This window comes from Anthonomus grandis, chromosome 12, assembly GCF_022605725.1.
Source record: "Anthonomus grandis grandis chromosome 12, icAntGran1.3, whole genome shotgun sequence".
Lineage (NCBI taxonomy): Eukaryota > Metazoa > Arthropoda > Insecta > Coleoptera > Curculionidae > Anthonomus > Anthonomus grandis.
Window position 1 is genome coordinate 19,389,249 of NC_065557.1, and position 25,222 is coordinate 19,414,470.

General features: G+C 32.2%; 1 protein-coding gene across 4 annotated transcripts in view; it reads left to right on the forward strand.

Moving 5' to 3' along the window:
* LOC126743402 (protein phosphatase 1 regulatory inhibitor subunit 16B) overlaps positions 1-25,222 on the forward strand; it is a 57,134-nt gene that overhangs the window by 18,934 nt on the left and 12,978 nt on the right. For all 4 annotated transcript variants that reach the window (XM_050450479.1, XM_050450477.1, XM_050450480.1 and 1 more), the window contains 6 exons: positions 9,298-9,557; positions 16,414-16,615; positions 16,725-16,968; positions 17,695-17,820; positions 18,223-18,298; positions 20,497-20,714. In XM_050450479.1, coding sequence (XP_050306436.1) covers positions 9,326-9,557; positions 16,414-16,615; positions 16,725-16,968; positions 17,695-17,820; positions 18,223-18,298; positions 20,497-20,714 — 1,098 coding nt within the window. In that variant the 5' untranslated portion in view covers positions 9,298-9,325. The remainder of the gene's footprint in view (positions 1-9,297; positions 9,558-16,413; positions 16,616-16,724; positions 16,969-17,694; positions 17,821-18,222; positions 18,299-20,496; positions 20,715-25,222) is intronic.

The following is a 25,222-nucleotide window of genomic DNA, read 5'->3' on the forward strand; positions in this document are numbered from 1 at the left end:
GTTTTTGTTTTTCGAAATTTCCCGTTTCTAAAATATTTTTAATATCCCGTATTTTATCATCGTTTTCTTGGGCAGTGCGTAACCAATCTCCTTCCGTTATTACTATTGTATTAATACTGACTTCGAGAGTATCGCAATTATTATTTTCCTGTTTAACTGGGTTTCTGCTGAGGGCATCCACGTGTCTCATTTGTTGACCAGAGCGATGTTTAATTTCATATTGATATTCACTTAACTCTAACACCCAGCGTCCTATTTTTGCATTTAATTCTGACTTTTTGAAGGTACTAACAACCGCCGAGCAATCAGTGACAATTATGAAAGGTCTACCTACTAGATATTGTCTAAATCTTTTTACCGATTCAACAATTGCTAATGCCTCCAAAACATATGAATGGTATTTTTGCTCCGCGGGAGAAGTCTGTTTACTAAAATATGCCACTGTGTGTTCTTTATTATTTTTAACTTGCATCAGACAACCTGCGATACCAATTCGACTAGCATCCGTGTATAACCGACACTCTAAATTTTTATCAAAAATATTAAGAACAGGTTTGTTTACCAACAATTGCTTCAAAACATCAAATGACTCTTGTTGAGAAGTTTCCCATTTCCACTGTTTATCTTTATGCAAAAGTTCCGTTAAAGGTTTTGATTTTTCAGCGTAATGTGTAATAAATTTTCGAAAATATCCCGTAAGACCCAGGTATTGTCGCACCTGATGAATATTTGTGGGAATCGGAAACTTTTCAACCGCTAACGTTTTTTCATGATTGGGTTTAATAGTAGAGTCCGAAATCTCATATCCTAAAAATTGTATATTCGTTTGCAAGAAGGAGCACTTTGACAATTTAAGTTTAAGATTATTTTTACTGATAAGGTCCAGAACGATTTTAAGTGTCTCCATGGCTTCTTCAACGGTTTTTCCTGGAATTAAAATATCATCCAAGTAAACCAACACTTTTGAAAATCTCAAATTACCAAGAATTTTATTAATCACTCGTTGAAAAACCGATGGAGCGTTTGTAAGTCCAAACGGCACTTTTAAAAACTCGTAGTGACCGTCCTGCGTGATAAAAGCCGTTTTGGGAATTGATTCTGGACTCATCGGAATTTGATAATATCCCGAAGCTAAGTCAAGGCTACAAAAATATTTATAACCTGCTAATCGATCTATTTGCTCTTCTATCAAAGGAATCGGATACCTGTCGAATTCTGTTAATTTATTTAGCGCCCGATAATCAACACAAAGACGTGACTCACCTCCCTTTTTGGCAACTAATAAAACCTGACTCGAATAAGGTGAGGTCGATTCTCTTATAATTTTGTTTTCTAATAAATCGTTTATAATATTTCTGATAACGTCCCGCTCTGCTTCGGAATAACGTCTTGGTCTAAACATCACTGGCTGATCAGATTTCAGTTTTATGTGCATGACCTCATCGCAAGTTCCGACATCAAAAGCGCTTCGTGCAAATAACCCTGTATAAGAATTTAATAACTTCAAAACCGCTTCTGTCGCAAAATTATCTTTAATACCAATTTTAACGTTTTTATTATCAAGTTGAACAGTTGAAGCCGTGTTCGAAATAAAGCGTAAGACCCCATTAAGTTTCTCATAACAAACGTCACTCAATTCGGTAAAGTTTTGACCCACAAGAATATCGGCGTTCGCAATATTTTTATTTACAACGTACAAAGAAATGTTCCGCTGAACATCGTCAATGTTTACTTTTACCGTCACATAACGATTAAGTTCCAACGTATTATCGGATATCGTGGAAATATGAATAGGCTTATTGAGAGTAAATGTTTTAAGATTAAGTTTATTTACCATATTTTGATGAATTAAAGAACATTCGCTGCCGAAGTCAATAAAACATTTTATTGAGACATTTTCGATTAAAATGGTTTTTATAAAAGTATTCATTGTTGAGCCCGAGCTGGTTTTAGTAAAATTAACTTGTTTATAGTTTTTCTGATAAGGGGCTAGTGCTTTACCTGTAGCGTATTTAGATGGACATTGGTTTTTATAATGGCCCCTAGCTTTACAATTATAACATTTTAATCGATTTTTAATGCTACCAAAATTTTGCTGACCAGTCGATGGGCCTTCGTCGCCTAAATTATAACTAACCCCTGTGAAATTTTGCATATCTTGGTCGAGTGATTTGTTTTGATCATCGATCATTTTTAAATGACGCGCCAATATGGCAGGATCGGTAATTCCTGCTGTTTCCACAGAAAACCTTATTTGTTCGTTACCGATTCCTCCCAGTATTAAATTTACCTTATCAGAGTCAGAAATATTTAACCCCATTTTATTGATTAATGTTAGTTTTTCAAATGTATATGAATAAAGACTCTGCTGCGTTTTACCATAATTAAAAGAAATCATTTCCTTTATAAGTTTATGTAAATCTCTGGTAGGCTTAAAATGCTTTAAAAGTAAACTTTTCCATTCGGACCAAGTAAAAATTCGAGACGGCAGCCCTCTATACCAAATTTCTGCCGGCCCTCGCAGTTTACTTAGCGCCAAATGAGTAATCACCATATCAGGCCAGCCGTACATTAAAGAATACTCATCTACGGACTGTAGCCAGTGATTCAAATCATGTTTCAAGGGGTCGAATTCACTAATAATGTTATTACCGGTTGTTAACCCTAAAAACTTAGGTTCACTTCTATTATTAACCATTCTTTCGATCCCCCGAAGCAAAGCATTACTAAAAGTATTAAAACTCTGGGTACTTAGCTCACTACCATCCTGCCCATGTACAGCCACAAGTTGTGGAGTTATAGGAGGGTCAATGGGGGGTGTATAACTTCGTAAATGCGCATGATCTTCAGCAGCAGGTAGGCGTTCTATATTTCGCGCGCCAGGTGGAGGTGACATCCTGTCAGGAGTAGATAAAGGGCAGGATTCTCTTGGCATCACAAACACAGATGTAACACGTATAATCAGTATTTAACCGGACACCAAAATCCCACTTTCTGATGTTAGAAATAACAACCACACTCTTTACTTTAAACTTTAATGGTCCTTAAACGAAACGAACAAAGAGTTAAACTAAATGAATAATATTAAAATAAACATTATAACAACATCTAATGTTGACCGTAATAAAATGTATCGTCAGAGCCCGCCGAGTCTCAAGTCCCACGGTTCTTCATTTTTCGTTCAGTCAGCTTAATCCTTGAGTCGGCATAATGCCATCAATAGAGCGATTGATAACAGTGATTATATTAATTTGTCACGTTATTGTTAATTATTTATTTTGCTTTGCGATTTTTTCTGTAATAATTTAATTTTTTGGACACTACCGGGAAAACAACAATTACGCCGAATTTCAACTTCGCGGAATAGTTTACCCTTTTACTTTTCCGTAGAATAAGACACATTCTGAAAAATCTGAAATATTCATGTCGTTCTTTAACATAACGGCTATCTAGGAATACTTGCAGGTTTTAAACTTTTCCTCTTTTTGCTAAATATACTAAAAATGCTTTCTTCTTAGGTCGATTACAGCTTTCTACATAAATTACACAACGATTTGACTTATCATGCATTCATTTTCGTATCACATTTGCTTTATTCGGTTATTTCATTTAGTATATTGAATAAATTAACAAATTTTTATTTGATTCGCCTTCTATTATTTAATGTTCGAAATAAAAACTTACCAAGTTACTTAAGCCGACGTTTATTTCGCATGTGTTTGTAAATTACACTATTATTTCATGCAGGGTACAATAGACTAAGGTTTCATTTTGTTCCTATTTGAACAATATGATTTACTTGATAGATTTTATATAAAATCTTAAAAAATGTTTGTTCTTCCCACAGTGTAATAAAATTTACTTCGTTAAGTAGTGTAAATAAATAAATATTAAAACTGTTAAAGTACCTGAAAATATATCTTATAGTAGACAACGTTTGGGGCTCTAGCAATTTTATTGCTGTTGAAATATTTATTTTGCACTAGCTATATTGTATTTTGATATGGAAATTAGGAACTACATATGATAAATATTAATACGAGTCTTGTTACGCCAAAGTAAGTTGTTAATTATGGAGTTTTGCTGACCAAGAGGTCAAATAGATATAGTTTTAAATAATCTCAAGATCTCGCCAACTGAGAAGTTTACAAATTTTAAACCATCTTTTCTAATTATAGAATATACTATATCTAGTCTCCTACTGCTTTTATTAAGATGTTTTTTACGACTTTTATTATTGTCCACTGGATCTAGAAATTTTAGAACTTCGTTAAAAATAATATAACAAAAAATATCAAAATTACAGTAAGGCAGAGTAGAATTGGAGTATGTTAAAAAATAGTTTGATTATTTATTAAAGACGTCGGCTATATTATTCAGAAAGACCTTATATTACTGAACTTGGTCTCGAAAATATAGTTATCAGAATTATTTTCAAGTTTTTAGGAAAAGCTTTATCTAGCGATAATGGAATCCAATTTAACGCATACTCTTCCCATCAATAAAAGCTTGGTCCGTTTAGCTCCTTGTTTTCTCGGTTATTTCAATTACCCTTGTATAAACTAGTTTCTTAAAATAACCCTGCTGTAAACTCTATTATTGGCATGATATTCGTTTAGATATGAATAGCGGCAACCAACACTTTAGTTATTTGAGCTACTTTGTTGGTTATTAACTTTTTAAATTTTAAAACTACATCGGTCCCTAAAATTACGTCTATTGGCTACCACTACGATGAACCTTCTGGATAAGACTTAAAACATTGAAAGGCTAGAATTAGCATTGCCGTGGAACTATGGGCAGTTTGTTTGCTTGCAACATCTCTGATGCCATGATGCCGAATGCTTATGTAGAAATGGCAAAAAAACACACACTTTATAATATCATAAAAAATTTTACAGTTATACTTATTTTGACAAGCGCAAAAGAATACTATTCCTCTTTAATAAAATATGAAGCATTTTTTTTCATAAAGTATGGTAAGATACTCATCAAAAATGCCTCATAGAAAAGGGAAAAGCATAACCGCAAAGCACTTTTACTGGAGAGCGACGAAATTGTTTGTTGGAGACGACAATACTTGAGAAGTATCAAGCAGTACCGCAGGGAGCAAAGGAAAGTTTTTTATCTTGATGAGACGTGGATTAACGAAGGTTATATAGTCCAAAAAATGTGGCAAGACAAAAATATAACCAATGCTCGCCAAGCTTTCATAGAAGGCCTGTCTACGGGTATTAAAGTACCTTCGGGAAAAGGAAAAAGACTTATAATCACACATATTGGAAGCGAAGAGGGATTTTTAAAAGAAGGTCTGCTAACCTTTGAGTCGACTCGCACAGGAGATTACCATGAAGACATGAACTCAGACGTTTTCGAGGACTATTTTGGTGAAATGATAAAATTTCTTCCGGCTAATTCGGTGGTGGTTATGGATAACGCAAGCTATCATTCACGGCGAATAGAGAAGACGCCAACTTCAAGTTGGAGAAAGCAAGAAATTATCGATTGGCTGACTGCAAAAGGTATTGCGTTTGAAGCAAATTTAATAAAAAAAGAACTGCTGGCAATAGCAAACTTACACAAAACTCGTTTCATGAAATACGCCGTGGAAGATATAGCCGAAAAATATAATATAACTGTACTGCGCTTACCGCCATATCATTGCGAACTAAATCTTATAGAACTGATATGGGCGCAGGTAAAAGGATTTGTAGCAAGACAAAACACGACTTTTAAAATGAAAGATGTTAAGCTACTGTTTGATCAAGCCATTACGGAAGCGACACCAGAGAATTGGCGAAAAGCAGTCCAGCATGTAATTAAGCAAGAGGACAAAATGTGGGATTCCGACAACCTCATCGATCAGACAGTCGATCCTTTAATTATAATGTCAAGAGGTGATGACAGTTCGTCAGATGACGAAGAAGACTACAATCTATTATAATTTAAAATTGTTATACACTGTTCAAAAAGTGCCAGATCCAAAAGTGACATTTTCAACTGTTTTACTCTACATATTATGTTCAATAAATTTGTGAAAAAAATATATTATTCCATTTAAACAAAAGTAACTTTCTAAAATAAAATAGCATTTAAGTACATTAATTATAAGATAAAAAACAAGTCCCAGTTGCACGCCTTTGGCGAACCGTTTTCAATGTTTATCAGTGGGTAACAATGGGCAAAACTCATAAATTGACCCAAAACCGGGTGGCACTACCTGCAATCAACGAAAAGAAAGAATTTTACATTGGAACTAATACCCAACTAAGGTAGTGGCATAAAATATTGGTGGATCACCAGGTACCACTTTTGCATACCTAATGAGGTTTTATTGCTCTACACACTTCTGAAATAGAGTATAATTATAAGGTAAAAAACAAGTCCCAGTTGCACGCCTTTGGCGAACCGTTTTCAATGTTTATCAGTGGGTAACAATGGGCAAAACTCATAAATTGACCCAAAACCGGGTGGCACTACCTGCAATCAACGAAAAGAAAGAATTTTACATTGAAACTAATACCCAACTAAGGTAGTGGCATAAAATATTGGTGGATCACCAGGTACCACTTTTGCATACCTAATGAGGTTTTATTGCTCTACACACTTCTGAAATAGAGTATAATAGATTATGCTTTAAATTATAAACAATATTACCGTTTATGAACTCTTTATGCCTTTTTTAACGTACTTTATTGTAGTAAAGGTACTTATCTAATAAAAAGCATTTTTATGGAAATTAAATATTTTATAATTATAGATTTCTTAATAAGTCTTTATTATTCTACGTTTATGACGACGGTTATCCTTTGATATGATGTTATGACAATATTGGTATTTACTTGTGAAAAGATCGGTTTAAATCGTGGCGCACAAACGGCACAAGTTTTTACCATCGTAACAGTTCACAAAAACACTGAAATGACTAAACTTTTTTCCTTTTTCAACCAAAAACTAAAGAAAAAACACAGAACTTCATAAATTCCGATTAAATTAGCTTTTCCTGCGGTGTTGCCATTTGAATTTTTTTAGAAACGGATTTTGGAATAAGAATGTTAATAGTTTTTTTTTGCTTTGAAGATGTTATTTTTGCGCTTAGAATAACATACATCTTTTTCTATTTTTTATTTTTAATCCAAAATCTAACATCAGTAAGTTAAATTAACATTATGATATGTGTTGATATATAGCTGAAAATTTCCTCTTTTGCAAATGCGTGTAAACTTGACAACAGAAAATCGATGAATATGCTTGTCAACAAAAGACCACCCGTCTTGTCCCTGTGCACATGTTGAACTCAAACAAAGTTACGTTTACGAATTCTAAACCTTCAATGTTCTAAGGGATATGATATTTTTACCTTTGAGTCGGGAATAATTGTATTTTTCACTTACTTATATTTTTTAGTCTCTTCTCTTTTATCTACTATGCTTAAGTTTCTCAACATTGAATTTTTACATTTGTCATAAAGATATTTTGTTGTCCTTAGTGAAGTGAAAAATATAAGCTGTTTTCATGCGGTTTTAATGTATATCTTTGAATGTTCTTGACTGTTTTCTGAATTTCTCGTTTATTTAAGAAAAGCTCGCAAATGGTTTACCATGGAATACCACTTAAATGGAATACCTGGAAAAATGACAATAGCAACTAAAGGCGCTTTGTGTATATATACACGTTGGCTTTAAATGCTTGGAATTTTTTTTTTCTCATTTTTTCAAGCATTGGAAAACACTCATATGTAATAAACTATAGAAATTTTTGATTTTTTGGTAGTTAAATCTAGAAATTTATCCTCCTTTAAAATACAAAATAAATAGATATTTCATTAAAGTACTACTATAATTATTATTATAATTATAATTATTATTAATTATAATTATTTTAGTGCTTTAGTGCCGAATAAATTGGTAGTGTCTACTACTAACGCCTCCACTAGAGCTTAAATAAAGATCCAAAAATAGAATGTAAATGAAAGCAACTAAGCTAAAGACCTATTAGTATTTAACTAGACTAGAAATTCATATTTTTAAAGAAAAATTTATTTAAATGATAGAAGAACTAAAAAAGTCTATTCATATTATTAAATGACATTGTTCATTTTTCAAATTTTTAACACATTTATTGCGTCCCAATCAAATTTATTAGTAAAATACAGTTCATAGTTATTAATTCTTGTGTATTTTTGGGAATAAAAGGTCATATGTGGGTAAACATTTAGTTACATATTGGAACATTAAGAACCTCTTATTTATTTTCTCTTCCAGATCATCAATATTGGATTTTTCTCTTGTTTTTCATACAGGGAGGATACTATTAAATGTTATCAGATTTTCTTTACCTTGGTTGCCCTGTACTAATCTTTCAGTGGCATGTAAAATATAATAGTATATTCATAATATTGTATTTATTTACTTTTACTTTGTAGTAAGCCAAAGTCCAAACATCTGTCTTATACATACCTATACAAATAATTAAATAACACTCCACCATTTATCAAGTTGATCTTAAACTGATAATTTATTTAATCATGGATTATTCTCACTTGCTCGACGAACAAGAGTAAACATATCAAGATAAAAATAGATTTTTTTTAGTTTGGAACGCTCAAATTTGAAAAATCCATTTTTATTAAAGCGCCCACATATTTGCAGTAATTTTAAAGAAAGTGCTTTCACGAACGTTAACGTGATTTCATTTTCCCCCAGCCTTTTCAATACAGTTTAAGTGCATCTTTTATATCCTAATAATTTTTATTGGTATGAATTATAATTTTAAACAAGATAGCGTTTAGTCAGGATTATAAAAATTACTCTTTAAAATTCATAACCGGCTAAATTAAAAATAAATGTAGCATGGAGGTTTCTCTTCGGTTTAGTAGTTTTGTAGGTATGTAGAATGTATGTGTAAAGATCTTAAGAATATATTTGTATACTATTATTGCTTTTGATCAGGCATATTAAACGAATTTACAGTTTATGGTAAGTGAGATAATCGATGTTAATTACTGTAGACAATGAATTTCGATTAACAATAATAAAAAACGAAACTTTTGATTTGGGGTTGCAGTAAGTTTTAATGAAATTAAATGAACTCTTCAGTAAAGTCGTGCTATAAAGAACTTTTTTTCTCAGCATACGTAGCTTGAAAGATTACGGTTGATACCTAGTAGCTCTTACGTCAGGAACTTTTTTATGATTTAACCACTTTTATGATTTAATTTGGTCTCCATACTTAACCATACTTAATAAAAACCCTATATAGGCATTTTTTTAACTGGAAATCCTTTAACTCTTCCAGGATAAGACTGAAAGTCCGTTTTTCCGTCATGGAACATTCTCTTCTAATTGAAGAGATGCCGCGCATCGAACAGATGCCGACCCAGGAGCGGCTGAACTTGGCACGAAAAAGGCGTAACCAACAACTTAAGTTGTGGCTTCAAAAGGAGAAAGAGTTCAATAGGAAAAATAATAAATTAGCCAAAAGCAATAAGAGGGGAATCGTTTTCGACGATAGCGTTGTTCTTCTTGAGGCTGCCTCAAGAAATGACATTGACGAAGGTGAGCTTTAATTTTTTTCTATTGTTATAAAGAGTGGATTTTGATTCTAGAAAAATAATGTACGAATCCACCTACCATTTTTTCATTAAATTTAGTTCTTTAAACTAAATAATTAGTATAATTATCAGCAGTTTAAAGGAGGAAATTGGCTAAATCTTCAGATCAAAATGATTTAAATCGGACAGATAACACTTATGTTTAAAATGTATTAAGTTATTTTATAATCATGAAACCGTTTCGTTATTTATCGGTCTGATTAGAATTGCCGAGAAAAATCTGACGCGTAAAGATCGGGTCGGTACAAAGTATTGGCCTAATTTTAGGGATTCTGGAAAGATTCATGCGGACCTTAAATAAAACAGTTATTTAACATTTAACGAACCACATGTTGACTAATAAATAAAGTATTTTAGTGTAGTGGTAAAATTTGCTTGATTTTTCTAACTTTATTGCAGAAACTAAGTTAAAATCATTTTTCTTTTGTTTATGCTAATGAGTGAATGGTCTTTTACTAAAATTTTTTGTTCAAGTTCTTTTCAATATTTTTAAGTACAATCGTCATGAATTCATACAGAATATTTACAAAGAATTATTTTAGTGAAAATTTAATATTAAACTGGGTTTAAGATTTATGGATAATTATTATTTATTATTATTTTATTAGATAAAAGCCAAGAGCTTACATTCTGTATAGCTCTATGAACTAAGTAGGCATTACAATATATTTGAATAAATCTTCAAATGTCAGCTTCCAAATTTAAACACTAAACATGTCCAATCTATCCAGACGATTCTTGAAACAGTTTACAGAAGGAGCAGTTATAACATCTACGGGTAACGAATTCCAAACATCAAACACTCTATTAGGCAAAAACATTTGACGTGTTTTTGTTTTATACATCTGTTTTTTTTTTTTTTAATTTTAAAGTGTGACGGCGAAGTCTAATATTCCGATTTCTTTCAAATAGTTCGTTTAGATCACAGCCCAAATAATTATACAGGATTCTGAATGTAAAAATTAAATCACCACGAAGCTTTCGTTTATCAAAAGTTAGCAAGTTTGAATTTGAAAGACTCTCGCTGTAGGTAGTTTTCGGCATACGCAAACCATACGTAGATCGTGTAGCGCGTCGCTGCATCAATTCAAGTAAATTTTTGTCGCGCCCCAAGTCCGCGCACCAGACGGGACCTGCATATTCATTAATAGACCGGACAAACGTGGTATACAATTTCATAAAATTGTGAAATGGAATTTTAACAAAAGCCTTTTGTAGCAGATACAACATAGAATTTGCACGTTTCACAATTGAGGAAATATGCTGGCACCAAGACAGATCCTTAGTTACTATTATTCTGAGATCATAATAAGATTCGACTTTTTTAAGTTCAATGTTATTTATTTGGTAGGGTAGCTGGGGATTATTTTTTCCTAAATGTAACACCACACACTTATACCATACCACTTTTTATTCTGGAACCTCCTCAGTTAAATTAAACTTTATTCTAAAATTCCAGGATAGTCGAATGAATAACTAATTAACTTGAACAAAAATTGAACCTCAATTATTCCTCTATATTTGCTAAGAGGAGTTAATCATAATTGTTTAAATTGATCATTATTGAAATCCTGAGCTAACTAAATCTAACTAAAATCCTAACTATCCTGAACCTATATTTAATTTTCAACAAAATAGATAGGCTGATTTTGGTTTAACTTACGACTTAAAATAATGTAACAATTTTTTTTACATAAGATAAATCCTATTAACGTAACACTAGTTACATAATCATTTAGATCTTTTTGTATTGTTTTTTATATCGGATTTATTGATATAAATTGTGAAGAGCCACGATTTAAAAATAAAGTAAGATTAAACAAGTTGGATAAAGAATTTTAAATTAGCGTTCCTAAATATAAAATGATAAAGTTACATAGTAATATTAAATATTGAATTTGGGTTTTACGATTGACGCTAATTTATACAGCAATCAGTATATTGTTGGGTTTAGTAATCAATGAAATAAAAGGCCTATCTTCGCCTAACCTTGCTTTTTAAAATTAGTTTTCTAGAGTTCAGTTTGTGATATTCGATATTCAACAATTACTTCTTGTTTCAACTACACGTTCTCTTGAATAGAACAAAGATTTTTGATTCCCAAACGATGATTTTACTTGACCAAGAAGGTAGAAAAAAACGACATTTGTTCATTCTAGACGGTTGCTGTATTTTGGTTATAAAAATGCTTGAAAGAACAAACTAGGGCTTTACCGTATGAATATAACGTACAGAAATAACTAGAATATTATCGTACTTTTACTCAATGTTTTCATAGGAAAAAAAACATTTCTATTCATTTAATACCGGGTGGTGCGTCGCCGAGCGGAACAGGAAAACCCATGTAAATTTTAAGGGGGTGAATTATTGGCTTCCCTGTACATTTTATAGAAAAAATATAAGATAACTTTTTGAAGAGACCAATCTGGCAAACCCTTGTGCAAAGTTTCAAAAAATTTTAATAAGCAAATCTTGAATTATTCAATTAAATGTAATTGCAAAATTAGCAAATTTTCGGTTCAGGTAAAACCAAACGGGCACCAGTAAAATGAATATTGTCACTGACGTGAGGAAAAGTGTCAATAAATCAGTCGATATTTGAAAACAATTACGAATTATTCAATCGACGAAAAAATAGCCATAATTAAGTGGCATTATGGAGGAAACAGTTTTAGAGCAGTATCTGAAATGTTTTCAGTTTATTTCCCCACCAAGCCCATTCCGTCCATTTCAACTATTAAACGTATTGTCAATAAGTTCGAGTCCAAAGCTACCGTAATAACTAATTGTAAATCCAAAACCTGTTCAAAATTTTGGAAAGCGTTGACTGTGATTTTCTATGCTCCCCTGATACTGTAAATGAAATAGCATCATTTTTTATTAGTTTGTTAGTGAATGCATCATTCTCAGTAAAAAAGAAGAGTGTGGTGGGAAATTGTCAGGTCTCTTGGTTTAATGATCATTTAAAGCAAATGCGCGAAACCTTGCATTTCTTAAACTCTTTGTATAGCAATAATAAATGTCTAGAACTTGCAGAACAGGTCAAAATCTTATCTTAATATAAACTACAGGCTGATAATAGAACGAAAGCTGCTTGGCAGATTGTAAATGGCCAAAGAAAGAAGGTGCATAGTGAGCAGCCCGTGGGTCTTACTGCATCCGAGTTCAATACATTTTTTTCAGGTATAGCTGAGGAAACTCTCAAGAAGATTCCACTGGCCACGGTCACTGCTGAATCATTTATGGATCAGGCCTGCCTGTCAGGTGTCCCTGTGGGGGGTTTTTCTTTTAGTGAAGTGACGTATATACAAGTTAGAGATGCTATAAGTAATTTAAAAAATAAACATTCTAGAGACATATATGGAATGAATGTCCCTCTTCTAAAACAATTAAAAGAGCATTTAATATATCCTTTAACAAAGCTTTTAAATTTATGTATAAGGGAAGGCATCTACCCAAGTGGCTTTAAAATTCAAAAGATCATACCAATTTTTAAAAAAGGGAGTAGAGATGATTTAAATAATTACCGTCCAGTATCTTTGATTCCAATAATATCGAAGGTTTTTGAGCTACTTTTAAAAAATCAACTTTAAATCTATTTTGAACAAAATGAAATCCTCAAAAACTTTCAGTATGGGTTTAGGAAAAAACAATCGACTGTTAAGGATCTTCTGGAGTATGTGGTTGAGGGCTTTGAAATGGGGGTCCCATGTTGGGGCAATTTTCTGTGACCTTTCAAAGGCCTTCGACTGCATATCCCATAGAATCCTTCTGAGCAAGCTTAAACTTTATGGTCTGATCCCGCCCAGTTTATCACTTCTTAAAACTTATCTTGTTGGACGTGTACAGAAAACCTGTTCAGGTGGAGCTTTATCAGAAGAATGCAGAATAACTGGTGTGCCACAGGAGTCTATTTTGGGGCCACTCCTCTTTATTATTTGTGTCAATGATATCGACAGGTCAATTGAGTCTAGGCTGCTGCTGTTTGCTGACGACACTACTGCTCTTTGCAGGAGTACTAGTTTGCAAGAACTGGACCTGATGCTGGTGGAGGTGAAGTCAGATTTGGGCAAGTGGTTCAGTGCAAATAGACTTAGCCTAAATGTCAACAAAACGGAGGAAGTCCTATTCTCTTTGAGAAATACAGAGGGTACCAATGTTGAGAGTTCGGACGGGGTGAGATTCTTGGGTGTTCACTTAGATCCTACTATGATATTTGATAAGCATGTGGAGTTCATTGCAAATAAATTGGCAAAACAAATATTTCTTTTAAAACGCTTAAAAGGCACAGTAAATAAGGATGTTTTGTTAATGGTTTACCATGCGCTAATACAGTCCACCTGCAATTATGGTCTCTTGGCTTGGGGTCATGCACCTCAAGCTAGGAGAATCTTTAAACTGCAGAGAAGAGCTCTGAGGGTTGTCGAGGGTCTGGGTTTCAGGAACGATGTGAGAGGCTCTTTCAAAAAACTTAAAATTCTTACACTTCCATCACGGTATATCTTTGAATGTCTAATATATACAAAAAATAATTTACATAAATATACTCAGAGATCAGAAATTCATACTCACAGCACTCGACAAGTAGATTTCCTGGAAATGCACTTTCTAAGACTCAATAAATCTCGTATCTCAACTAGTTATTATGCTCCAAGCTTTTTTAATAAACTTCCTAATAATATTAAAGCTCTAAATGAAAAACTTTTTGCTGCCTCAGTAAAAAATTACTTGCTGATAGAGCCTTCTATAGCTTTGATAAGTATCTACAAGCTCAACTGTGAAAATTGGTGAAAATGAAACAAAAATAAGTTTTAGGAAGTTGAAATTGATATTGGGGTCTCCAAAATTTTAACTGTTTGTAAATTGTGATTATTTTATTTAGTATTTGTGAAATTGTATCTTGGGTGTTATTTTTTTAATATTTTGGATAAGGATTTTAATTTGCAATGTAAAACTTTAATAATTTGTAAGTGAAATAATTTTTTAATATGTATTTATCTACTTGTGACGATTGTAAGAAATTTTTTTTTTCATAAGCATGAATAAACTTTACTTTACTGTAAATGTTCAGCTCAGGATATCGAAAATAGAGCCGAAGAAAGAGAGAACAGAGATCTTAATATTCTACTGAGTGTGGAGGAAAACAAGATGGTTAGTACGAGGGTTCTTGGGCAAGAGGTAAATAAACATCATACAACAGTATTGCGCACTTTAAAAAAACACAAATATTATTCGTATAAATTCGAAAAACATGAAGAGCTGCAGGAAGGAGATGAAGAGCGAAGAATGGCATTTTGTTTTGAAATGATGGAAAGAGCCAATAATGATAGGAATTTTTTAACAAATATTCGTTTTACCGATGAATGTACATTTACCCTCAACAATGTACCAAATGTTCAGAATTCCGGTATTGGAGCCAAGAAAATGAACATCGCTTTGTTCATACTCGGACACAATATCCCCAAAAAACAAATGTATTCGTGGGAATTATCGGACACCATATCATTGGACCCTTTTTTATGGACTATAACCGCTGAAACCTATTTGGACTTATTTCAAAATCAAATTGGACCCGCCTTGGAAGAAGTTGTTCAAGAAGATCAAATGATCTGGTACCAAATGGATGGTTGCCTGGCCCATAATGCCCGTATGGTTAGAGAGTGCTTGGAAAATGCTTTTAACGGCAATATTATTGGTCCACGGTACCGGATACTTTGGCCAGCCAGGTCACCTGATCTTTCACCGATTGACTTTTTGTGGGGTCATTTAAAAAGTGTCATTTATAAAAGTGTAAAATTTAAGAATCTAAACCAGTTATAAAAAGCTATTTCGTTAGAATGTAATAAAATTTCCCAATATCAACTTAGTAACGTTAGAAATGAATTTTATGATCGGTTAGGATATTGTTTAGCTGTTAATGGGGGGTTGTTTGAACATTTGATTAATTGATGTTTTTATGTAATTCTCTATTATTTTAAAAAAAGTTATTGTATTTTATTTTATTTTTCCACACTTAGTAAAATATTAAGAGTTTTTTCTGTGTTTGAGATTTTGTTCTCTCTTTTTTCGGATCTATTTTCGATTTTCTGATTTAAACATTTACAATTATTTATTGCAATGTCTTTGAACTCGAATTTACTAACAATATGTTGAAATGGACCAGATAGGCTTGATGGGAAAATAAATTGAAAATATTTCACATACTGCTATTGGTTTAATTAAATTCTAAGTATGATAAAATTATTTTTTTAATAATCGATAATAATAATTGTTATTGGTTTACTTCATCGTTATATTAAATAAAAGTTTACTTAAAAAAGTAATGTTAACGTGTCTTACTTTGAATGTATGGTTGTGAGATTGATAAAACGAAAGAAAAAAACATTTCTTGTATTCGGCTGTACGTCAGATTTGACAAAGCCTTATAACAAATTGTTTGCTGGTGGCTGGTGTCTGGTTTTACCTGAACCGAAAATTTGGTAATTTTGCAATTACATTTAATTGAATAATTAAAGATTCGCTTATTAAAATTTTTGAAACTTTGCACGAGGGTTTGCGAGATTGGTCTTTTCAAAAAGTTATCTTACATTTTTTCTGTAAAATGTACAGGGAAGCCAATAATTGACCCCCTTAAAATTTACATGGGATTTCCTATGTTCCGCTTGACGACGCACCACCCGGTATTTTAAAATCTCGTAATCTCGTTAAGGGAATAAAAATTATTCGTCAACTATAAAGAGATTTTTTAAGTATAAAATATTAAAACTATTCTTCACACCTATTTTCGTGTATTTTTTTAGTAAGAAGATTGCTCATGAAAGGTGTTAGCCCGGACTCTTGCAATGAAGATGGTCTGACGGCATTGCACCAGTGTTGCATTGATGATAATGAACCCATGTTGTCGCTTCTGTTAGAGTACGGCGCGAATGTAAATGCCGAAGATAGTGAGAAATGGACTCCCCTTCATGCAGCTGCTACTTGTGGTCATCTAAGATTAGTTAGGTAAATTATAAGCATTAGAAATGTATAATTAATTATTAATGTTTTTGTTCTTAAACATTTGTTGGTAAAACTTATGCATTTCGAATAAAAATATTAACGTTATTTTTAGAATTCTAATAGATCGGGGTGCCAACCTCCTAGCGGTGAACGCCGATGGTAATATGCCTTATGATATTTGTGAAGATGAGCAAGCACTGGATTATATTGAGGGTGAAATGGCAAAAAACGGAGTGACTCAGCAGTTAATAGATGAAACTAGAGGGAGTACAGAAAGAAAAATGTTAGCTGATATGAGATTAGCTGCTCAAAGGGGAGACAATTTGGAACAGTATGACGCTCAAGGAGCTACTCCAGTAAGTTATTTTAAAGTTCATTGAGTTATTGAAATTAGAAATTAATGTTCATAGATAAGAGTACACATAGATGTTATAAAAATTTTCCTACAAATTGGTAATTTATATATAATATGCTATTAAAGACACTGCTATTAAAGACTTTGCATTATTATATTTATTTCGAAGAGATGTTGGATATATTGCAAGAAAAACGATTTCAATACTTCTGAAATAAGGAAATATTCCTATCTAGTATTTTCATATCAGATATACACATACAGTAAAAAATACTGCTTTAGTTTTAGTTTAAATATATTTCCTCAAATTACAATTGACTTATTCACTTTAAATTACAGATAACAATTGAAAATAAGAGTGTGATACTGTAAATTACAAAATCTTAAAGTATTTTTTTTATCTAAATTTTGCAACGGAAAGTTAATCGGTATTAAGTTTGTTACAACGGATGTTTTTGTCGATTAGAACACATTAGGGTCATTTTAATTTTTTAATAGAAACTTTAGAAGAAAATTTAATTTAATACGAAATCCAGCGGATTTGTAGGAAGAAACTTAAAATAATAAATTAAATTTGCCCAAATATCACCGTTGTAAATGTTGTTAATCTGTTGTCTTATTTATGAAACTATAATACTTATTTTAATGTTAGGTATTGACGTATTATAATCATTAAGCTAATCTTTATTGTCTTAAATTTATATTTAAGCCGAATTTTGTTTTTCAGTTACATATTGCAGCTGCCAATGGATATCTTTCAGTAGTCGATTTTTTGTTAGATAATGGCGTGAGAACAGATGTAAAGGACAAAGATGACTGGCAACCTTCTCATGCTGCGGCTTGTTGGGGTCATGTAAGTAAATTTTGCCTTATGTTAATTGCTTTATTTAACAATTTTAAATCCTGAATCTTCTGAAAATACTCATTAAAACACACTTATTAAAATAATTTATTTTGGAAAAGAAAGAAGGAGCTTATCGCGTATTTGATTTTTTTAGTATTACTTTTTTTTCTTTATGGGAGGATAATCATTTTTGACGCCCCATGCAACATAAAAAAATATTTATTCCCAGCAAAGTAAAAAAAACTGTATCAATAAAAGAAACCATAGAATGCATCGTATCGTAGATTGGAATATTTTGTGTCCAATTCTTCCCTCCCTTGATCGGAATCTACTTTCCTTTAACGTACAACTTTCATTTTTTTTCTCATTTTAATTAAATACTTTTACCTACAATATGTTTATTTGCTTTAGATCGATGTATTAGAAATACTCGCTCAAGCTGGGGCAAACCTAAATGCTAGAAATAAGAATGATGAAACTCCCGCCGGTAAGTTTATTATTACTTTATATAATATTTGTACAGCCTTTGATCGTAATATCGCGCCCTTTTAATTTACGTAGTCCTTTATGCGGATCACACTGACCCAATATCTATATCCAGTTTGGGGAATTGGATCATTACGCATAGTGAGGTGCTTAAAGGCGAAATATGGCAACGTGCGCGCATGCATTTTGTACGCTCTGCTCACCTGCTGCGTCGTTAGTAAGCATTTTACTTGCATAGGGGTAACTTGTATTACTTTCAATAAAATTTTGCAAAATATTACATGAAAGTTCAGGCATTTCTAAAATATTTTTTTGATGCAGGATTTACCTACATCAGTGTAAAACTGTACAACGTGTACAGAATTACAATCATAAAAGCCATTTCGTACTTCTAAAAGAGTTTCCGATCAAATGGAATTGGAACATTCAATAATTTTCTCTCGCAACTCCTTATAATTTATAGGCCTGGTAATTCGTGTTCATAAATGGTCTCATAATTATTTTTAAGATAAGATTATCTTTAAGATAATCCCAAAAGTAAAAGTAATTTGGGGATAAATCTGGAGTGGAAAAATATAAATTAAAATAATTAGGTTAGAGTAAAATAATTAAAAATTCTTTTACTCTAACCTAATTATAATCAGGACAGCCGCTTCTTGGAAATAGACCGATCACAGATCTAAATCAGGGTGGTTTGAATGGCAGGAAGAACCTGGTTTTCGGTCACTCAAAATACCACCCCAAACATTTAATTTTTGAGGATGTTGAGTATGGAATCGAAAACTCCTGTTCTCATTTGCTCATTGCTGAGATCAATATCGAACAACGGAAGGATTGTCTTCCCGTATAATGGAGAAGAAGATCAATCTGAGAATAAACATTTTACCAAATTCCATTTTTCGCCACTGGTCTTCGATAAATATTTTCTGAGTTGTGGAATATTTTAAACGTTTTTATTCATATTTCTTTCAAATACTGATAACAGTTTTATGGGCCATACCCAGTTCTTCTCCAACACTTCTACTTGATTGTCTTCATGATCCACTTCTAGGACACTACAAACCATTTCTTTTAGTCGCTCTTACTCCTGGATCCTTTCGATTGTTCTTGCACTTGTGCGGCATTTATTATTTAACAGTGCAGCGTGCAATCAAACATCACAATCAGACATGTCGAGATTATTACTATTGTATTTTGTACATATTACAAAATTATAGTAAAAACAATAATGTGATATTTTTGTTTTGATGCTTTCAGTTAAAAACTTCTTATTTAAGAAATTGTGGAAATTCCGAATATTTTAATCGAGAATCAAAACTGTCCTTTGAAAACAATGCAAAAGTAATAAATTATATACCTTAAAGATAAACAAAAGTAGTAAAAATAAAAATGTGTTTTTAATATTGATGATAAATTTGCAAAAGGTTTCAAAACAAGGAGGTTTTTGGCCAATACCCATTTTTCTATTTTTCTTCTAAAACCCCTTATAATTTAATGTTTTCTTCTCTACGATCCAATAAGTCAATAAAAGTGATAAATAAAAGTGCAAATATATTTAAATTAGCCGAGTTTTTGTTAAAGGTTTGCCTCATTGTCGTGCACAAATAAAGAGGATAAACAAATTAATACTCAAGTTTCTTACGAATATGGTTCAGCAAACGCTTCGTGACCGAACTACGGGCTGTTGAAATTTAAACGAAAATTAAGTTTTTTTGACACGATAATCAAAATCTACAGGCCGATGTTTGTTTCGAGACCATGCCCCTCTTCTCTTTTAAATGTACTTTGTGTGGTGAGCTGCTGGTAGATTCTAAATTAAAAGATCTTTTTCTTCTCTCCAATTTAGAAACATTTTGTTTTTTTATCATTTTTACGCATCTCTGACTTATATTAGGGAAAAAAAGGATTTTTCAATAATTAGTAGATTAACGTATTTTCTTTGACATGGATGGCTTTTTTTCCATAATTTTCATTCATCATTTATAATTTATTATCCAATTAAATATAATTTAAAGCTGGGATGACTTCTATTACAATAACGATTTATTATTCTGCAAAAATTAATCTTTAAAAGAAAAATCCCAAGGAAGAAGCGCCTGCACCCTTTGAACATTTTTTCTGTTCACATTCATTTCTCCAGTCTTTCAACATATTTTGCGTTCGCCATATTTAATCAAAACATATCTTTTCTCACTTCAGATATTTGTGAAGATCCAGATATAAAAGAAAGAATAATCGAGTTACAAACTGAACAAGAATCAAAACGGCAGGCTGAAGCTAAACGGAAAGTTAGACGGTCACAAAGCAATACTCGCACTCAATCAGTAAGACGGACATCACTAAGAGACAAAGGTCTAACAGCAAGAAGAGATGCCGTAGAAGAAGCTAGATTAAGACTGCAGGCTGGATCAGGAAATGTAAGTTATAATAATTATTATTAGTCTTTCCTAATGTAGTTTTTTGGAATATGAAGCTCTTCAAATGTTGGATTTCAAAGTTATTATAATGGCGGCCCAGGATTAAACACTCTATAATTTTTATTCTTTTTAAGAAAAGCAAATTAAGTATACACGCGGATTATTTGACGGATTTAATTGTTTTCTGCCAGTTTAGTTAATCGGGAAATTGCCTTATTTTTAGTGTTATATGTTTCGTAACCATGGAAAAATAATTTTGATTGTGTATCCATGATAAGAATAATCACTTCTTAAACTTAGATTTTTTCCAAATATTGTGGCGTAACGTTTATCAGAATCTGGCCAAAATTAAGGCCTAAGAAAGAAAATACTGAATCAGGTATGACTAATAATAGGTATAATTCGGTTGTTCCCATTATTATATTACACATTGGTCTATAATGCTTAAGCTAAAACATAAGATTTATGTTATACCGCTGTCTAGGATATCAGCTTCACGCAGATATTAATTTATTTTTGGTACAATCAAGTTGATGGCACATGTAGTTGTTAATTTGTCTTAAGTTTAACTAACACTTATATTTTTTTTATCTTTTACACTTACAGTATGTTATTAAAGTTGATTTATTCATTTAAACATCTTGTGGAAATCATAATCACTTTTTTTAAAGTCTTGCTCGGCGAACCCCTTTGAAAAGTCTTGCCGACTATTATAAGCGTAGGAAATAACATCCTGGTATCCACGAATAACATTACATGCTGTTACAATGTGCTGTTGAGGTTTTACCACAGTATTCATACTTCTCCATCATGATACACCGACTGTTTTAAGAAGCCGTTCAGAAAAAAATTACCGGGCGTTAAATCCTGGAAGCGTATAGATCAAAGAATTGGTTATGGAAATTATATTAATATTTATCATTATGAAATATGAAAATCAACGTACTTTAATAACGTAATATTTAAAATTATTATTGTTATTATCGTCTCCCTAAATTAACTTCTTTGCAAAATGGCAGGGTTCGTCGGAACTTAGGAGTAGGAATAAAACACTATTAATTTAGTGCGACGCGACGTTTTACCGGTTTAATTCCAGCTTCATCAGGCACTGAAATAAAGACATGGATTTACAAAATAAAATATAGAGAAATCCATTTCCTTAAAATAGGCAAGAATTAACAGCCTAAGAAGAATAAACAGCCAAAAAAGACAACACAGTTAAAGAAATTAGAAAGTTAATAATAAAAAAAAAACTAAGAAGATATAAGATAAGAAGATTTGAAACAAAAAAATAGTTTAAAAAAAAAACAAACTAATTAATTACCTTAAAAATCAGGGGTAATCCAAAAACACCTAAAAAAACATATGATACATATGTTTTTTTACGTATTATTTTTTTTATTATTAAGTTTCTAATTCTTTTAATTGTGTTGTCTTTTTTGTATTTATGCTGGATCAAAGGCTGTTAATTCTTGCCTATTTTAAGGAAAGGGATTTCTCCCTATTTTGCTATGTAAATCCATGTCCTTATTTCAGTGCCTGAGGAAGCTGAAATTAAACCGGCGAAACGTCGCATTAGGCTAATAGTGTTTTATTCCTACTCCTCCGATGAACCCCCCATTTTGCAAAGAATTTTAAATTATAATAGTTTAATATCCAGAACGATACAATCACAATTTAGGTTTCAAACCTATATACAGGGTGTCCGGAAAAAGGAGGCCAATCCGCCGGCCACATATGGGGTGGACCAAAATAATGCGACTTTCGTTATACCATTTTTTAATTGGGCGCTTGGTATTCAATATACAGGGCGTTAAAATAAGAAATATAGAATCGTTTTTTTTTAAATAAGTCGAGTGTTTCATAAGATATTAAATTAAAATTTGGTATGAGGGGTTTTTTTGGAACGAGAAATTGAAATCCGTTCACGGATTAGCTATACCTTGCAGAGGGCGCCACCTGCGGTATATTGCATGTGTTAAAAATACCAAAACTTTTTTGTTTCCCTGTATAATAAAGTTCTAGTAAAAATTCTAATTATCCAATATTTTCTTGTAAAAAAAGTATTCTTAGTAAATGTCGGCCTGAGAATCCGTTTATCAGATATCTTAATTTTAAAATCTAGATACTTCTTTCTAAACAAATTGGCTGACCTCGGGATCCAGTAACTTTTTACGTACTGTCAAAGTAACAAATTTAAACGCTTCTGACGCTCTTTACAAGCTTCTCAATTACTCCTAAAATAAATCTGCGTTTTTTAATGACATATTTGTATTTGGTGTGTTTTCTTACAACTTATAAAACCATAATGACTCATAGACCAAGAAATGCCCCCTTTTCCGAAATGGCGGATATGTTTTTGATGTTTGGCAAGTTTTAAATATTATTGTAAACGGTAAATACCTGTTATTGTCAATTCTTAACTAGGAAAATGTAACTCCAACGCTATACCCGGTTTCCCGCTATAGACCACATTCCCAAATCGATTTTATCCCAAAAGAAAATATTTTTTAAATTTGATTAACTGCCTAAGGGAGACTGGAAGTTTCATCGAAAGGCAGAAGGGTAATTGCGGCGGACCTCGTGCGGTGCAATTAGGGCAAGAGGAAGATATTTTAAGAATTGTCGAAGAATCACCAAACAATAATGCTAGGGTTTTGGCTGAACGGGTGAGAATTGAGAAAACTGAGACACATAATATTTTACGGAGATCAACAACTTTACCCATTTCATCTTCACCCGAATACCCAACGATCCCGAGGCAAGACTTGCTTTTTGTACATGGTTATGTGAAATGAATAATAAAAATGTGGATTTTATACGGGCGATTCTGTTTACTGACGAGGCCACGTTCATGAGAAACAGCATGACAAATATCCATAACGCACACATATTAGCTAAAGAGAATCCTAGGGCCATAGTTGAGACACATCATTAAGTGCAGGTTTTCTGGATTACTTTCTTTTAGGACCTGTCATTTTACCAGGTAATTTGACTGGTGATTAATTTCTGTTGTTTCTACAAGAAATACTGCCCGATTTGCTTGATGATTTGCCTCTAAATTTAAGACAAAATCTTTGGTTTCAACTCGATGGTGCTCCGGCTCATTTTGCTATAAATGTTAGGAACTATTTACATCAAGTATTTTCTAATCGCTGGATTGGTAGGGGTCGAGATGCTCCTGTTCCGTGGCCACCCCGTTCGCCCGACCTTATACCTTTGGATTTATGAAAGACTTCATGATAATTTAAGGGAAAGAATCATTGCAGCTGGAGAGTATTTTAGGTTGAAACCAAATATTTTTCAAAGCCTTAGATTTTCATTAATAAAGAGGGCTCGTATATGTATACAAACAAATGGAGGTCACGTAGATAAATAATCTAGGGTGATTATTCTATGATTTTTATTATAATAAATAATTTAGCATTAATTTAGAAAAAAAAATTAACGTTTATTTTGTTAACTTGTTAAAATGTATCTAAATTTTAAAATTAAGATATCTAATAAACGGATTCTCAGGCCGACATTTACAAAGAATAATTTTTTTACAAGAAAAGATTGGATAATTAGAATTTTTTACTAGAACTTTATTATACAGGGGTACAACAAAGTTTTGGCATTTTTAACACATCCAATGTACCGCAGGTGGCGCCCTCTGCGAGGTATAGCAAATCCGTGAACGGATTTCAATTTCTCGTTTCAAAAAAACCCCTCACACCAAATTTTAATTTAATATCTTATGAAACACTCGGCTTATTAAAAAAAAAAACGATTTTATATTTCTCATTTTGACGCCCTGTATATTGAATACCAAGCGCCCAATTAAAAAATTGCATAACGAAAATCGCATTGTTTTGGTCCGACCTATATGTGGCCGGCGGATTGGCCTCCTTTTTCCGGACACCCAGTATACAAATTAAAATTATTTCATGAAATTTTGTCATGATAAGCACGTAAAATAGCTGTCAATAGTACTAACTAATAAATAAATAAAACCTTATACAGAACAAGCAGACTCATCTTGTAAAATTTTAAACTCACTGGTACTCTCGATGTCAATGATAGGTAATAAGCAGCTTCTTTACTTCCCTTCTAAACCTCTTTGAGAAATTTAGCTTATATTTGCAGGGAAACAATTAAAAGTTTACGAAAACTGGAAGGAATCGAATCATGCAATTTGCAAACTTTTAGCTTACTATATACACGGTGTTCCACTTAAGATGGATACAAGCCAATATCTCTATTGTGAGTGTCATACAAAAATGAAAAAGATCGCTCAACAAACAACAAAGATATTGGCTTATATCCATCCTAAATGGGACACCCTTTACATGTTGATATAAAAATATACTTTCATAAGTGCTACTTAACAATTGAGCTTTTAAATAAAGTGGATCTAAATAACGTAGTGCTGGTTTTTGAAATATCAAAACAAAGTTTATTTTATTAGCCCCAATTTTTAAAGAGACGCAAGTCAAGATTACTTTTACTATCCGTTTTTCTGATTT